At 44.7% G+C, this 17,130-nt stretch overlaps 1 protein-coding gene across 2 annotated transcripts in view; it reads left to right on the forward strand.

Moving 5' to 3' along the window:
- Window positions 1-17,130, forward strand: part of Cacna2d3 (calcium voltage-gated channel auxiliary subunit alpha2delta 3) — an 877,637-nt gene that overhangs the window by 682,601 nt on the left and 177,906 nt on the right. For both annotated transcript variants that reach the window (XM_058582154.1, XM_046452970.2), the window contains 6 exons: window positions 963-1,046; window positions 8,279-8,350; window positions 8,632-8,693; window positions 10,160-10,227; window positions 14,987-15,032; window positions 15,171-15,268. In XM_058582154.1, the coding sequence (XP_058438137.1) occupies window positions 963-1,046; window positions 8,279-8,350; window positions 8,632-8,693; window positions 10,160-10,227; window positions 14,987-15,032; window positions 15,171-15,268 (430 nt within the window). The remainder of the gene's footprint in view (window positions 1-962; window positions 1,047-8,278; window positions 8,351-8,631; window positions 8,694-10,159; window positions 10,228-14,986; window positions 15,033-15,170; window positions 15,269-17,130) is intronic.

The following is a 17,130-nucleotide window of genomic DNA, read 5'->3' on the forward strand; positions in this document are numbered from 1 at the left end:
ACAAGAACAAAAAGGAAAACAGTATCCCCACCAAAAAAAAAATGATTATATGTTTTTTCCAGTACACCATTAGTCCTACCATCTGAACTTGTAAAGGGGTTGCTTATACATAGCCTGCAGCAGAGGGCAGACTTTGCTACCTTATAATCACCCTAACAACCAACATTAAAGGCCTCGAGACAGCATGAAGGTCCAGACACAAGCATGTCCGGTCGATAAAATGGTAGGCTGGCAGGGTGACTAACACCAGTGATTTAGCAGGGGGAGACAAAAACCACTTCCCCGGTTATTAATGCACTCATCAGGTTTTCCAGAGAAATTCCCTAATGACCATTAAATCTGGCAGCGATTCCCAATACCCACATCTATTCCAGGCAAAGTAGCCACGCTTAGTTCAGCACCGTGGTGGCCTGGGTGATAGCAAATGGAAGGTTTGGTGTGTCTGCAAAGGATCACCAGGATGCGGAGTCCAACTCCAGCTGTGAGGATTGGTGTCTTTTCTTCCCACCCAGGGAGTTTGGAGATAGGTTTGAGACTGTAGGATTATAAAGCATAAGGGGTAGCACTAGGTTTTGGATAGATGTTTGTAAGTCCTTTCCTGGGTAATTTTATAAGCTTTGGAATAGAGGGAAAGTGTCTCTCCATTCCCTACATACCCCATCCAAGGAGGGATGAACTTTCCTTTGCCTCTGGTATTTTGGAAACAAAGGAGTCTGCTAGGTAGATTCATATCAAAGAATTGGCTTTTGTATTCCCTGGCTTGGAGGAAATATTCAGTCATCTGGGCTTGGCATTCTGGCCATTACAACCTTGAAGACTGTCACCCTGAGGGGTTTCTCTGTGACACCTGTTCATTCATAGTCCCCATCTGGGCAACAGGGCTTGGAAGATAAAGTTTGCCCTGGCTAATGGTTTCATGGAAATTTTTTTTCTTTTCTTTTTTCTCTTCTTCCCAATGCTAGTATGAAGAAGGCAAAAAGCGAAGGAAACCTAATTACAGTAGTGTGGACCTCTCTGAGGTGGAGTGGGAAGACCGAGATGATGTGGTAAGTGATCTGTTTTGAAGCCACCTGGGGAGGGAGCTCTGTTGACTTGAGGCTGTCCCAGAAGCTGGACAAGAGACTCACCAGAGGGATACCTGGCCATCAGAGAGATGTGGAGACAATGGATCCTTTTATCATGTTTGGGGTCTTAGAACTTTCCTGCTGGTTCGCCAGACCAACTGCAGACAGGTCAGCCACCCACCTGCTTGAGCAGTCTGCTGACACTGTTTCATGCTGGACTCTGTTCCTTTCTGCTGCTGATAAATCCAGTCTTCTGCCCAGGACACTTGATGGCACCTGCCATCTCAGGCAAGGCCTGGCTGAGCAACAGGAGACCTTGCCCACTACAAAATCAGGGTGCTTACGGCCAAGCAGGCAGGCTCCTAGGCCGCCAGAATCCATCTGTCAGGACTTCATGGGTTCAGTCCTTCTCTTTGAAGAGCAGCCCACGGTTTTGCAGGCCTGCTTTCCTCCTGCGTGGTTGCCCCCCCTTTTCCCAAGCCTCCCTGGCCTCTCTCCCTGCTCCCAGCAGATACACTGCAATAGCACACAGTGCTTCCTCCCCACACACAGACAGCCTGGTACTGGATCAAAAGTTTTCCTTATGCCTCTGCCTTAACCCCGTCAAGTCTTCTTGTTACTTTCTCAATAAATCAGATGTGCTAGACGCAGCTGCCTTGGTGTGAATCCAGGCTGACTCTCTTTAATTCAATCATCATCTCCCAGGTGTCACCATCTGAAGCCTTCCCCCCTTCCCTGTTTCAAATGGTGTCTCTTTTCTGTGTCCTACCATCCCAGATTTGTGTGGGGTCCTTCCTTAAGTCTCATCATTGACTTAGCATCCAGTCCTTCTCCCACTCTGCCCTGCCTTCCATTGCAATGTGGAGGAGAACCCTTTGAAATCCCAGGCGGGGTTCTTACGCTGCCTAGAAGCCGGGCCAGCCTCACATCTCTCTTGCTGTGGCTCTCCTTCTTTTCACATCCTCTGTTGCCTAAACCACCTCAGCTAGTGTGGATGTCCAATTTTCTTTCTCCCCTCTAGAATGTAAGTTGTGTCTGTTTTAGAAATTTAACCCATTTTCTTCTCCATCTATACTAAATCTAGTTTCCACGTTCAGACAGAGTAACATGCCAGGGCTCTGACATCATGTCAGTTCAGAGACCTGGTAGAGTTTGAGATCTTCTTGTTTCTTAAACATGGTTACCAGGAAGCCGGCGGGTTCTCTGGATCATACTGCATCCAGTGTGCACACCCCGCTTCAGCAGTGCGGAGGATGCAGGCTGCCAGGGGTCTGCTCACCTCTACTGCTGTTTGTCTCCAGTGAGTGACTATGACCTCGGCCCTTCAGGGTTATTCTTGTTCATTGTGGAATTTTCCCCAAGAAAATGAGATGATGATGATAATCCCTACTACCATTTTGGAAGATATAAATGTGCTTACCCTGCTACATGGACAGGTGAGCATTCTGAGCAGCCGCCATGGTTGGTAATATCCTCATCCTGTTCATTAACCCTCTTGTGGCCCTCTCATGAATCACTGTTCTATGGACTTTCACTTCCTAACTTCGTGTCTCATGAGTCTTTGAAGAATACTGTCCATTGTGTGTGTGTGTGTGTGTGTGTGTGTTTTTCCTTCTATCTTTCCTTTTGCCTTTGCTTTAGTTTGGGTTTGTTTTGACCTCAGTGGATCCTTTTGCTTTCTTTCCCAGGAGGCTTGAATCTTATCAGCTGCCCCATCCTGTCTTCTTTTCCATTTTAGTCAATAAGGAAGGCAAACTTGATTATTCTCATGCTTGCTTCAGAGTCCCACACTTGACTGGGCTTGCTGTAATCACCTACATACATACCCCAGAAAAATGTCAGTGAGCTAATATCTCCCTTCTCTAATCACGGTTCAGAGTGCTTTCAATCTCCTCATTCCAATTTCCTTTCTCACTGGAACTGCAAGCATCAATTTCTCAAATGCCTGTTCTCAGAGTGCCCACACCTCAAGCCAGCCCAGGGTTTTCTTTCTGCATAAACGGATCTTTAGTTAACTCTTCAGTTCAGGCCTTGTGTCTTGTCATCTTGGGAACATGGTACATTTGTAATGTGAATCCCTTTGTTCTCAGAAAGTTTGACTTGGAGCCTTCTCCTCCTCCTCTCCAGTCAACCCACATTTCTTCTTACCATGATGACTCCCATGGAAAGTTCCCCAGAGGCTTCTTTTCCCTTGGGGATTTGTACCCTGATGATTGGGGAAATTCGGAATCTATATGAAGCATCTTTGGGAAGTCTTCACAGTATCCCTCATGTGTCTGCTGGTCTAGATCTGGAAAAGGCATATAAGCAGAGCCCACTGAGGAAGAAGCAGCAGAGACTGCCCAGCTGCAGAGAACTTGGAAGGAGAATTATACTCCTCTTGGACAACTAGGCGCTTGTTGAGTTTAATGACCACATTTAAAGCATAGACCCTGCATACTTCCAAAAATGATGTAAGATCACATGTACTGTTAAGCATGTGCAAAATAGACTGGCTAAAATTAAAATAATAAAAGAAGAGAAAAAAGAAAAGCCCATGCAGAATGGTATGAATGGGACTTCTGTCCCAGTTCACAGGATGAGTTAGGTGCTGGGTTAACAATACAGTAAGTAGGACAGATCTTTGGGGGACCCAATGAGTCAGCAGGGGACCTTGAGACATGCATGTTCCAGTATGAATCACCAGTGCAGATCACCTCTGGAAAGAAAAATTATCTTTGGTGTTTATCCTTGGTTATAAATTCCCAGACATGGATGAAGAAATTAAGGATGGGTTTGGTGTCCCCACTTCCCTGCATTACATTTTAGTCATTACCAACATTTCCACAGTGAACATGATTATTTCTATAAATAGAGAATACTCATATAAGTAGTAATAGCTACCATATATAGCTACGGGCCAGTGGTGTTCTAAGTACCATGGATGCACGAACACATGAATTTCTCATAGCAATTCTAGGAAGTAGGTGTTTTTGCTATCTCCATCTGACAGGTAAGGAACCCGAGACAGACAATTGGTGCAGTGGTCCCAGGGGACCTGACATGGATTCCAGCTCAGGCAGTTCAGCCCTCAAAGTTGTGCTGTTGACATGATTGCACCATAGACAGAGCCCTTGAGTCTTGAGTCTTTGTGTTTCAGTACCTCATGGCAGATGGGTTTTTGTCCCCTGATTAATGCAGAGAATATGGGACCTTGCACATTGTGGCTGTCAGACAATGTTTGTCCGCATGGTATTGTGAATCCTGCCCCACGGATTCTGCCTGAAGTCCCTTCAGTTGAGTCATAAGCCTTTTCCTCCTACTCCCCAGTCAACCCACATTTCTTCTTACCATGATGGCTCTCATGGAAAGTTTTTTTCTTTTCCCCAAAGTCCCTTAAACCTCTTCTCTTGGGGCATATTTCCGAGATTTTCAGCCACATATTGCATTTATCTACACACTTTCTCCAGTGTCTCTGCGGTTCATGTTTGAGCCCTAGACCCCCAAACCAAAGCCCACCCTAAGAACCCAGGTTGATACATAATGGGGCAATTCTGTGGTTGAGGCGTCCCATGCCCATCCATGTATGTGTCCATGTGCTGGCTGAATACTTGCTTGAGAATGACAGAGCTATTTATCCACTGCATCTCCCTTCCCTTTAATCTCTCAGCCTGGCCAGGTGGCATGTCATTAGGGGTTTGGAAGTGCAGGCTGCCTGTGCACTGGGAAGGGTGAGGCTCCTGTTCTAATGTGGACAAGGAGCCACCATTAGGAAAAGGGGCTATCATTATGTAATTACACACACAACCTAAGGTGGCCATTGGCTCTCCAAGGGAAGCTCCCCTAATGAGCTCTGCCTGGGAGGTAAGGGCAGCAGGCTCTCACTGGAACCCGAGTGCAGCCTGCATCTGTAACGTGCTGTCAGGAAAAATGGGTGCTGTGATGGGTTTGGAGTCTGATGGAGACGAAGTTTCCCCGGGGGCTCTAGAGAAGGACATCAGAACTGGATAACAAAGGTGGGGGTCCCAGACTGAGGAAGCTGACCATGCAGGCAATTTATCATTCTGGAGGAGGTTTCAACGGTGACCACACTGTGGCAAAATATGCTTCAACATCCACTGTGTCATCACACTTGTAAGTGATTGATGCCTGACAGGGAAAAATGAAGCTACCTGGTATCACTGACGCCCTCATTTGCCTTTTTTTGACTATGTGTGAAGTTGAACATTGGTGCATGTGATTTTTAATGACTGTATAGTATGCTAACATGGACACACCAAAATTCGTTTGGCAATTTTCTTCTGCCAGGACATTTGATTTTTTTCAGTTGTGCCCTGTTGAAGATCTGGGTAGTGGAAAGTTCAAAGGATATTCAGACAACCCTGAGTAGCACCATTAATCATGCTTTTCTTTCCTTTAGTGAGGATGGACTGTGTTGCTGTTCTCCATCACTCTTGCCTGCCCCCTGGGTGCCAGAGCCCTCTGGGAATACAGGGATGACACTGACTGACCATGTAATTCTGGGCCAACTGGTCCTCTTCTCAAGCCCCAGCATCCTCAGATAGAAAAGGGACATTTCTAGAATGTTCCAATCTCACAATGCTGTATTGTCACAGGCAGTCTATTGAAAAATCTGCCAACCCCGCTTTCCTCCTCTGGCAATAAGGAAAGAAAAGCACTTTTCCAACAGTCCTGGATCCACAGGACTTGGAGCATATGGAAGAGCCTACTGGAAGTTAAAACCACAGACTCTGGAATGGTCAATTTTGAAAACTTTTCTTTGATTAAAAAAAAAAATCTAGGAATAATAAGATACTTTTTATATTGATGCCAAAATATGTAATTTTTCCCAAGTACTTTTTCTCCCGATTTGAGAAGCAGAGGTTATGAGTTTGGGCTCAAAGTTTGGGCCAAGTTTCTTAACCCAAGTCTCAGGTTCCCCCCATGTCAAATAGGGATAATAATTAAGACAATTTTGCAAGTTTTAAAAATGGAACCCAACACATAGATCTCAGGAAATAGTCTCTATCAGTAACATGTGCTCCATGAGAATCTGATGACCACAGCTTTTAACAGAACCCTAGGATCCCTGTGGTCTGGGAATCTTCGCTCAGGGACACCTTTGACAGAATGAAGGATAGCTGAAGAAATTGAGCCATAGAGAGGTCAGAGGACAGCTGGGATGTGTCAGTGGCAAAACCTGAACCTTGCTATTCTGGGTTGGCTCTCTCCTTCTCAGTCTGGGTCAACTTGCAGGTGGCCAAGAGCAGCCGTTTTCAACCTGGGGAGTTAGGGATGAGGTCACCAAATACATTTAGTGGTTACTGAGCAGCAGCAGAGAAAAACAATGGAAACTACTGAAACAGGAGATGCAGAGGGCATCGTGGATGTATTTCTTATAGGGTTATGTCACAAAAGTTTAAAAAGCATTGGGTTAGAGCTTGGGTGTCTGTGCCAATCAAAAAGGTGCTTGAATCCTATTCTTTAAGCTATGGCAAGGTGTTTAACACCACACCGGGAGAGTGAGGAGGATGATAACTTAAAGGAAGATGCCAAAGATATCTGCTGGTGATGGTGGTGATGATGATAGAGAGTAGTTAATATCTATTGATCACTTAGCACAATACCAACCCATCTAATCCTCCCTATAACGTTATGGGATGGGTGCTGTCATTGTGTTCCATTTTTCAGAAGGGGAAACTGAGGCACGGACAAGGTAAGTAATTTGCCCAAGATCATAAAGTTCCGGCTGCACGGTCTATTTCTAAGCTACAGTGCAATCGTGTCTCACAACTACATATTCAATAAGGATAACCTGCTTTCATGATTGTTTTTACAAAAGTAGGACTGTGACCCTGACCTTGGGCCCTCCCAGGCCGCCTGCCAATTGTTCTGTGCTACTAGGAGTGGGGGGTGGGGCTGTACAGAGAGAGGGGCTTACCTAATCTCTAACTCGCCTGGGGAACTTTGAGAGAAGGTCCCAAATGGCTTTAGGCAGGCACCAAGAAAGAGAAGAAATGAAAACCATGTTAAAGATAAATCGAGGCATTCTTAAAAAGTTAGAAAGTAGACTTAATTAGGACCAGCTCTCCCCATCCAAAACCACAAAAAGTTAAAAATGGGAAAATATTTCCAGAAATGCCCATTATGTGTTGTTAAAAAAAAATATCTAGAGTCAAATATATGTTTTATTTTATACATGCCTCCAGCGAAAAATTATGCTTTTACTCTTTCACACAGAAGATGGGGGGAATGTGAACCCAAATCTAGACAGCCCCACATCCAATTTAGGTGTCTTGCAAACGTCGCAGTTTTCTATCGGCCAGATCTTAACTCAAGCTCCTCAAAGGAGAAAAGAGGGGAAAAGGATAAAGGACTGAGACTTGTGCTAGGAAAGAGGTTTTCCTGACGGGCTGTGGCTTGTCAGTTTTTGCTCCTGTCCCATTAAATGGCCTTGCCTGTCGGGTCCCGTTGGTGCCCACGACGGCACATCTTTCATCCCGGCGTCTGCTGTCCTCCTCTGAACTCCTAGAAGGGCCACACGTAATTAGGTGAGGTCAGCCAGGGGTGGGGGAGGACAACCTGGCTCTCTGTTCCTAGATGGGACCTCCAAAAATCAGAGACGGGGTTGCCCCCCCACCCCCATTCACTGCGCTGTCTGCAAGGCCATTAATTGACTGGGATTTCTCAGCCAGCGTTTGAACATGATTCATGCTATAAAAAGCTAATCCCTGTCTTCCAAATGATGGGTCTTTTGTTTTTATTTTTCCCTTAAACTACTGGGTAGGAAAATGTCTTTAACTTGATTATCTTTGGGAAAAAAAATGATTTCTTCGTGACTATTCAGTACCCTTTGTGAAAATGGGACTTGTCCCCAGAGATGCTCTTGCATGAGTGTTTTAGCGGATTGCTGGGAGTTCATTCTTTGGCTCTCTTGGGATGAACCTGCCTGGCAGGGGCTGTTTTGTCCCTATCCTGAGGTTCCCTCCAGGACCCCAAATTGAAGTTGAAAGTCATTTATTCGTTGATGTTGGCCTCTCTCTGGCTGTACAAGGGTGTTTGTCTTGTTTTAAAGATCGGCCGACAATATGCTGCCCAACCCGCAGAAGCACCCCAGATTGAGTGGGAATCTCATCTCTGTTTTGCACAAGCCATCAAAAGCGTTCAAACTAAGGATTCGAGGTGTGCACAACCCAGGGAAGAACTAACACCCAGATTTCCTTTTATCCTCTTAGTTAAGAAACGCCATGGTGAATCGAAAGACGGGCAAGTTTTCCATGGAGGTGAAGAAGACAGTGGACAAAGGGGTACATTTTTCTCAAACATTCTTGCTGCTTAATTTAAAACAAACCACTGTGGAAAAAAAAATAGCTTTGAAAGCTCTATCTGGAATAAATATCTTTCGCCGAGATCATTTTTCTCTTGTCTTTACTTATCTCAGATGAGATTCATGTAGTACCGTTAACCTGATCATAGCGTGTCCATTTATTTTTATTGATTTCTGAAAAAAAAAAAAACCGTCACCTAGCCGACTAACCGTGTTTTTCTTTTCTCTACGACTTTTTTTTTTTGTTTTCTTTCAATCTAGAAACGGGTTTTGGTGATGACAAATGACTACTATTATACAGACATCAAGGGTACCCCTTTCAGGTAGAGCTGACCATAATACATGGACATTCCATCAGACCCATCAGTGTGTTTGTACAAAACCTGCTGACGCTCTCAGAGCTCATCATCTGAAGATAACAAACACCCTGCCGAAAGGCTGGAAAGAGTGAGGAAGGGGCTTTTCCCAGGCTGCTTGGTCTTTATGTTCCAGAAGGGGGAAGATGGTTCAGGCTCACCCAGGAGAGCTCATTCGATTGGTCATGGCTTTGCATTTCATTACTGAGCAAGAAAAAAAAAAGTAAAAAAGCTTTGGGGTTTTCCATGAAGGGTGGAGACCAGTTCAGAGGGGTTATCAACGTCCTCCACCATCTAACTCGCTGCCTCCTGGGTCCAATTTTGCCTTCCATTCTCATGACTCAAAGATAATCCTTCAAACCCAGAGGTAGCATCTCATCTGTACATGTTGTGCTTCTGTTTTGACTTCTCTGAACTGTCCCCCTGTTGCTCGTCTACCTTTGATTCCTGTTGTCCCTCTGTAACAGTCCTGAAAAAAAAGAAAAATTGGTTTTGCCTCATTGCCTGCTTTCAGATGCATATGTAAGCCTTCTAAAGTCGTCCGCCACTATTAACTTGGTGTTGTGACATAGTTCGTAAAAAGAAAAAAAAAAAATCATTTCACCCGTGCTCTTTCCTTTTTCCTGCACTGGTATCTGGCAGAGCTAAGGAGAGAAAAGAGTTTACTGACTCTATAGAGTAATCAGAAAAGTAAGTTCCAGCATCACTGTCGCAGGCTGCCAAGGATCAAGGGCGGGTTCCATGTGGAACCAGAGCAATCAGGGAACTCATGAGCGGCTAAGCGAGTGTGCCAAAGGAAGAGACTGTGTTTCTAAAACAGAGTCTCTGACTTTAGGCAAAAAACAGAAAGTTGCTTAAATCCAGCCAGGGAGAGTGTGGAAAGCTTATGGCCCAGAGAGAGGCCTGGGAACAGAAGCCCACAACCCAATCATGTGGCTGCCCATTAGCAATAACGAGGACTTTTCTTTTCATCCTTGAGAAAGGGTCGATCATCTCTAGTCCCAAACTTTCAGGTCCTGGAAAGACCCATCTCTGGATGCATGTAGGGCCTTGGAGTATAAGGTGGTAGCAAGGAGCAGGGTACGTGGCCCTTGCATGGCCCTTGGGAGGACATCCCAGAGAAGGACTTGCCCCAGGGGTGAGCTGCTGGCCACACGTTTTGAAAATACCAGGGCGGCCAATGGCTGCTGGCATTTCCAATCAGAAATGTCTTTGAAGCAGTTGCTCCAATCTAAGAAAAACCAACACCCACTATAATCAGTGAGGTTTTTGAAAGTAAACTGTTGGAAAAAATTGTTTACAGAACATGAAATGGAAACGTGAAAATGGAAAATTTAAAAAATTAAAAAAGAGAGAGAAAAAAAAATGTTAGCCCACAAGTCTATTCCAGTCGATGCCATGGACTTCAAGGTCTGCTTTGTTTCTCTGCACAGTTTAGGTGTGGCGCTCTCCAGAGGCCATGGGAAGTATTTCTTTCGGGGGAACGTGACCATCGAGGAAGGTAATGTGCTACTGCCTTGGCTGGCCTTATTCCGTGGTGTGGGAGGGAGGGTCGGGAGCCAGCTACAAGTTAGCTGAGGAACTTGTACATGGTTCAAACCTCTGCCTCATCCCTTATGCATTTGACTCAAACCTTTGCTCACTGGTTGCTCTGCCGTTGTTGTCAAAATCACCTAGATTTCAGAATGGGCGGGAACCCCATAGGGAGGTGGCCTTCCTGATGACTGAACTGATCAAAGTTCTATTTGAATTCACAAAGTTGTGAGGGCAACTCATAGGGATTGTTCACCAGCTGTATTTTACCTAAAGATCAGTGCCAGGAGCAATAGAAATCAATGCAAAAACTCAAGTCCTGGTTGGCGGGTGTGGGGGCATGAGAACAGAGGTGTATGCAGTTAAGCCACAGATTTTACTTGAGTTTCATGGCAGCCCTGGCCCAAAGGCCAATGTGACCATTGGAATGATTTACAGATGCAGAAAGAGGAAGTAGCACCTTGTGGTTCTCTGAGCTTCCCGTCTCCATAAAGCCTCAGTGCACAGTGACTCCGGTAAACAGTAGCAGCTGTCGCTTCTCTGTAAACTGTAAAATCGCTGCCACGCACATACTGTCCTTTTCATCTCCCAACAACCCACGAGTTCAAAGAAACTTTTCCTTCCCATGATCATGAGCAAGTGGGGAGGGCTGGACATGGGCTTTGGAGGACTCTGCTCCCTGAGGGACCCTGAGTGAGTCACTTGCCCAGCCTGGGCATTAGATCTTGAATCTTCATGGAGAAGGATTCGGATTAGATCAATAAGGTTTCTGGGGGTTCCAGGGAAGGCTAGAATAGGAAGGTCAGGTCCAAGCCAGGTTTTCATTGGTTAGAACTGCATACAAATGAATGCAGTAAATTTCTCATTCAGACGATGGATGGAGCTGGGAGTGGGGAATGTGAGGGTCCCAAAGACACCAAATTCCATAGGCTTTCTGGTTTCCTGCCGATTGTCCCTGAAACATCCCCAGGTGTTGGGTTTTGTCTCCCTGGTGATCATGAGATCTTACAGAATGAAAAGACCAGAGTAGAGGAGCTCACTGGGCAGAACCCAGTTTGTGCCCACCACAGAGATAATTATGTGGCCTCTTGTTTTAGTCAGCTTTTTCACCACTGTGTGTAACAGAACTGACTAGCACCATTGTAGAGGAGGAAAAGTTTATTTGGGGCCTCACTGTTTTAGAGGTCTCAGTCCATAGGCAGCCGTCTCCATTCCTTGGGACTTGAGGTGAGGCTGAACATCATGGCGGAAGAGTGTGGTGGAGGGAAGCAGTTCACAGGATGATCAGAAGCAGAGAGAGACTCCACTCACCAGCTACAAACATATCCTAAAGCCATGCCTCCCATGACCCACCTCCTTTAGCCACACCCTACTTGCCTTCAGCTACCACTCAGTTAATCCCATCAGGGGATTAACTCACTGAATTAAGGATCTCATAACCCAGTCATTTTCCCTCTAAGCCTTCTTGCATTGTCTCACACATGAGCTTTTTGGGAACACCTCACATCCAAACCATATCACCTCTCTTCCCAGAGACTCCCAAGAAGAAACAGGCAACTTTGTCATTTGGGCAAGATACCCTATAGGAAGCGTTCTTGGAGAGTATATTTTAACATCTAGAATTTTCTGGCTTTATGAGCTGTGTGGCTCTGTGGACATTCACTGCCCAATAAACACAAAAATTCATATCTGAGCCATCTGAGGTAAAGCAGAGAGAACTCTCAGTCAGAACTACAGGAGAGGTTGCTAATAGATGACGTGGATCTTATATGTCCTCTTAGTCACTCTGTTTTCTCTCCCTCCCTCTCCAGTCCTCTCCCCATCTCTCATCCTCTCTCTCCTTCCCCATGCCCCCCCACAGTTGTTTTGCATTGTCTTTTGGATCATTTGGGGGGGTCACTATCTTGTTCCTATATGTTCCACGGCTGTTCAGCTATGTGGACACATAGAGAGGATTTCAGAGCTAACTCTAACCACCATGCAAGAAATTAGTGCATGAATGCTCCTCAGCAAGGGGGAGAGTGGTTATCCACACAAATGAGGACAGATCTTCCTCTCTCTGTTGGTCCTCTGTAAATACAGGACACACAACCCTGCCAACTTGGCTGAGTAACAGACTCCAAGAGAGCTGCTTCCCCTCAGGCTAACTAGGAGAGGGTCTCATAATCTCCAAGAGCCATGGCATGACCAGTGTTCTCTTCTATTCTTGGAAAGGGAAGGAGTTCTCTGGACATGGCGACCACAGTGGAATAGGTTCTTCCATAAGGAACGCTTCCCTGTAGAACGTAAGAATTTTCCATATGCCTTGCCAAGGCCAGATTCTACCAAGATGGTGCCTTGGTGGACTTGGCTCAAAAGTCTGTGGGGTCATGACCGTGCCTGAAGCTGTGCACTGGGATCCACCTGTGGTAACAGTGTCTCTTCTGGATCTCCTTGAACACTTTTTAAAAAATCTTTTATGTGCATTATACACAAAAAGTGTTTTTAACAAATTACAGCTTATGCCGTTACAGTTGATAGTAGCAATCATCAGCAGATATGATGATGTCAGAAGGACTGAAGCCAGAAGTGAGGGAATTAGAGAACAATTACATTTCTTTGGTGCCTAGGAACTCAGAGGAAAAGCAATAAAATAAAGTGTTCCTGAGTTGAATCCCTGGTACCAAAAGAAAAAGAAAAGAAAGAAAAAGAAATATTCCAGGAAGGAATAGATCCACCTCAGGGCCTTTGCACCTGTTATTCATTTAAGAAGCATTCTTCTTGTCTTCTTGCTGTCTGCATGTGTCTTTCTCTCTCCTTCTTCAGATTTTGCTTGAAAGTCACTTTCTCTGGGAAGCCTTCCATGGTCACCACAATAAAAAAAGGAACTCACTCTCTCTTAACCTTGTCAACCTGTGGCCCTTCTTATCTTATCCCATACACTCTTTTCCTTCATATCCCTGACTCTACCAGCTGACATGCTGTATATTTTAATTTCAATTTTATCTACTTATCTTTTTTCTGTCACTAAGTATTAAATATCATTAAGGTTGTGATTTTTGTTTCATTCCATGATATATATTCTCAGGGCCTAGAATAGTATCTGGTGTAGAGTGGCTTCTTAGTAAAAAATATTGAAGGAAAGAATTAAGAAAGAAAAAGAGGGAGGGAGAAAAATGAGGAAAGAAAAGTTCTGGTTGGCTGGATTGTCCTCGGGATCCACTACTGTCCCATTCAACTATCTTGTGGAGTTCATGAGTTATGTGGTATTACCTGTGACGTGTAGTTGATATAAATCAGGGTTGATATGACATTTCCAAGGTTTGTGTAGAGCATGGTGTTCCATCTTATTATTATCCACTTCCTTAAAATCAAGTGGGAAATAATTGACAATTAATTTGTAAAAACAGAAAATTTAAAATAAAAAAAAAGCAAATCTCAAAAATATCAAGTGGGATTATGCAGTGATAGGTCAAGTATTTCACTATTTATTTTCTACATATATATTTGAGAAGGAAATTGGAGATCTGAGTGCGGTGAGATACTATTGGTCACTTGGGAAACTGGCTTCCTCAAACAGGCTATAAGCATCATAGAAGTGCCTAAGGGTGTCACTCAGAAGTACAAGTCTGCTGATAGCCCATTGAAATCAAGGCACATGAAGATGCAAATAAAACCAGGGACTTCACAAATGTGTCGTAGCCCATTTCATGTTGCTATAACAGAATACCTGAGGCTGGGTGCTCTTTTTGAAGTAACAAGTTTTATTAGCTCACCATTTGGGAGACTGAAAGTCCAAGATTGGGTGGCCTTCTTTGATGAGGGCCTTCTGGCTGTGAAATAACATGGCCGAGTAGCAGAAAGGGGAATCACACATGCAGTCAGGGCACCTGTGCACTTGAAGAAGCAAGATAAGGAGGAGGGATCAAACTCAGTCTTTGCTCCTGTGGGAACTAACCCAGTCCTTCAAGAACTACATTATAATCCCTCTGAGGGTGTGTTCCAATGATCTAATCACATTCCATGAGGCCCCACCTCTCAATATCAGTGCACTGGGGACCAAGTTTCCAGCACATGCACCTTCCGGGGAGAAACCATAGCACAGAGTTAAGGTGGTCTGGAACATTCTATAAAACCTTCCAGATTCCCTGAAAACCCCTACACCCCTAACTACCTTCCTAGACATATGACTCACTTCTACTTAGGATTCTGTAACAACTAGCAATTTTTGCTGGTCAAAAGCAGTTGAGTAGTGACCATTTCATATGGTTCAACCTATAATTTCACCCTCACAAGTAGCCATCAGTTAGGGACTATTATCATTCCTGTTTTGCACATGATGAAACAAACATTTACTGAAATACAGTAACCTGCTAACATCACAGAGGAATGAAGTGGTGGAAGCCAGTTCCCATCTCGGACTCTCTGGGACTCCAGAGTTGGTGTCTCTAAGCTGGTGCGTCAAGCTTCCCTCCTGGGACTCACTTTAAGGCCTTAAGGTTTCCCTGGGGTGTGTGGCCAGGGAAGGTGGCAGTACTGGCAGAGCAATGTGGAGACTGGGAGAGAGAGTTGCCTGGACAAGTTCTCTAACTTGACCCCTTTGTCTGGAATCCCCATTCCCAGACACCTTTGGGAGTTAATGTCTACCCTTGACCCACCCCACAGCCTTACCCTTAAAATATTTAAAGCACACAGGAGGATGAGAGGGGACTTTGCTTGTTCATTAGCCCTTTCTCCTTGACTTCCAGGCCTTCATGACTTGGAACACCCCGATGTGTCCTTGGCAGATGAATGGTAAGAATTCAACAATCCTTCCTCTTCTTTGGGCAACTGTTATCTGTTGCTTTTTTTTCTTTTCCTAGTTTTTTTGTCCTGGTTCAGAGGCAAAGGAAGAAGCAGTGACTATTCCTTTGTGCTTGTGCATGTTCTCAGGTCCTACTGCAACACAGACCTGCACCAGGAGCACCGCCATCTGTCTCAACTAGAAGCTATCAAGCTCTACCTCAAAGGCAAAGAGCCGCTGCTGCAATGTGAGTGCGCATTCAAAACGCCCGCTATGCGCATGCGTGGGCACGAGGGGGTTGAGGTCTGAATTCAAAACCATGGCTTGCCTCAGTTCTCAGCAAAGCTGTGCTTTGGCGTGGACTCCCAGTCACATCAAACCCAGCCAAGTATCTGCTTTCTGTAGGAGCAGGAGGAAAAATATAGTTTAATGAAGGTGGCATAGTTCCTAATCCTGGTTTGACTCTTTGCATTAGGTTTGTCTCCACAATTGAATGGGATGGAAATGTCACACCTGGGAGGGGACGATCAGATCAGCTCAGCTGCCCGGGCGCGATGGTGCACGCCTGTAATCCCAGGGGCTCAGGAGGCTGAGGCAGGAGGATCGCGAGTTCAAAGCCAGCCTCAGCAAGTTAGCTAGCTGCTAAGCAACTCAGTGAGACCCTGTCTCTAAATAAAATACAAAAAAAAAAAAAAAAGGAGCTGAGGATGTGGCTCAGTGGTTGAGCGCCCCTGAGTTAAACACTGGGTACCATAGAGAGACAGACAGACAGACAGGAGGGGTGGGGTTGGGGTGCTCAGCCACTTGCCTTATTTTACAAATGAGAAACCAAGGCGGGAAATAGGTTTATTTCCTGTAAATCCATAATCTAGGTCTCCTGGCTCTCCTGAGAGGGCAGCTACAACCCACCCGTGTTGCTTGTCATGACGGCTAGACACTCTCCTTCCTCTCCTCCACCAGGTGTCCTCTGGGGAGCTCGGTGGGTAAGAGGTGGCCAATGGCTGTGCCCAGAGGCAGAAGGGAGCAGCAGCAAGTCTGGATGCTTCCCCAAGACAGGAGTAGACCCTGTACAATCACAAGATAGCCCCAGCAGCTGCAATGTGGGTGGAGAAGCCACCCCCACCCAGCCCCAAATAAGCATGGCACCTGCTCCCCTCTCACAAACATCCTTTATTCAGTAATGTGAAAAGTGCATGATGTGTCATCTTAGGCGATCCCCACAGCAGTTCCAGACACTAAACCACATGGGATGGAATGGGTTTATTTGGGGGGATGTGCTCTGGGAGGGAAAGGACCAGATGGACCTGGGTAAGTTCAGTTTTTCATTTCATTTTAATTTTTAATGATATATTCTTCAAAACCAAAAGCATTGAGATAATGTGAAAAGTACAATTTTTAGTTGCCAGTCATTTTCTTAATAATTTGCGATATTTGCTTGATGTACTTTTTTTAAAGGATTTTTAAAATTTTTTCCTTTTTTAGATGACATGACAGTCAATGTATTTTGACATATTATACAAACATGGAGTCTAACTTCCTATTCTTGTGGTTGTACATGATGTGGAGATACACTTGTCATGTATTCATATATGAACACAGGAAAGTTGAGATACTTCAGGAATGAAACATCACCAATTATTGAAGCCCCTGTATAACCCTTCCCTGCCCTGTCCCGTTTCCCTCCCAGAAAGAATGGCTTTTCCATACCTGTTCGTCATTTTCATGTACTTTATGCTATTAGTACACAGAAAAATATTCATAAGTAATATATGCTATTTTCAATATTTTTCACATTAAACATTTATACAGATCTAAAATCCCAAATGCTCTAAACCTGAAACTTTTCGAGCACCCATGTGATGCGCCACAAGTGGAAAATAATGTTGTGAAACTTGGTTTCATTCCCAAGTTTGTTAAAGATGTGACATAAAATTATATCCAGATTATTTGTATGTGGTACACATGAAAGGTAAATGAATTTTATGTTTCCACTTGTGTTCTGTTCCCCAGATATATCATTATGTACACACAAATATTTCAAAAATCTCCCCAAATCTGGAATCTGAAACACTTCTGGTGCCAATCATTTCAGATAAGTGATATTTCGTC

The sequence above is a fragment of the Marmota monax genome, unplaced genomic scaffold (assembly GCF_021218885.2).
Source record: "Marmota monax isolate L192 unplaced genomic scaffold, Marmota_monax_Labrador192_F-V1.1 WCK01_AAM20220418_F8-fsc00042, whole genome shotgun sequence".
NCBI classification, from domain to species: domain Eukaryota; kingdom Metazoa; phylum Chordata; class Mammalia; order Rodentia; family Sciuridae; genus Marmota; species Marmota monax.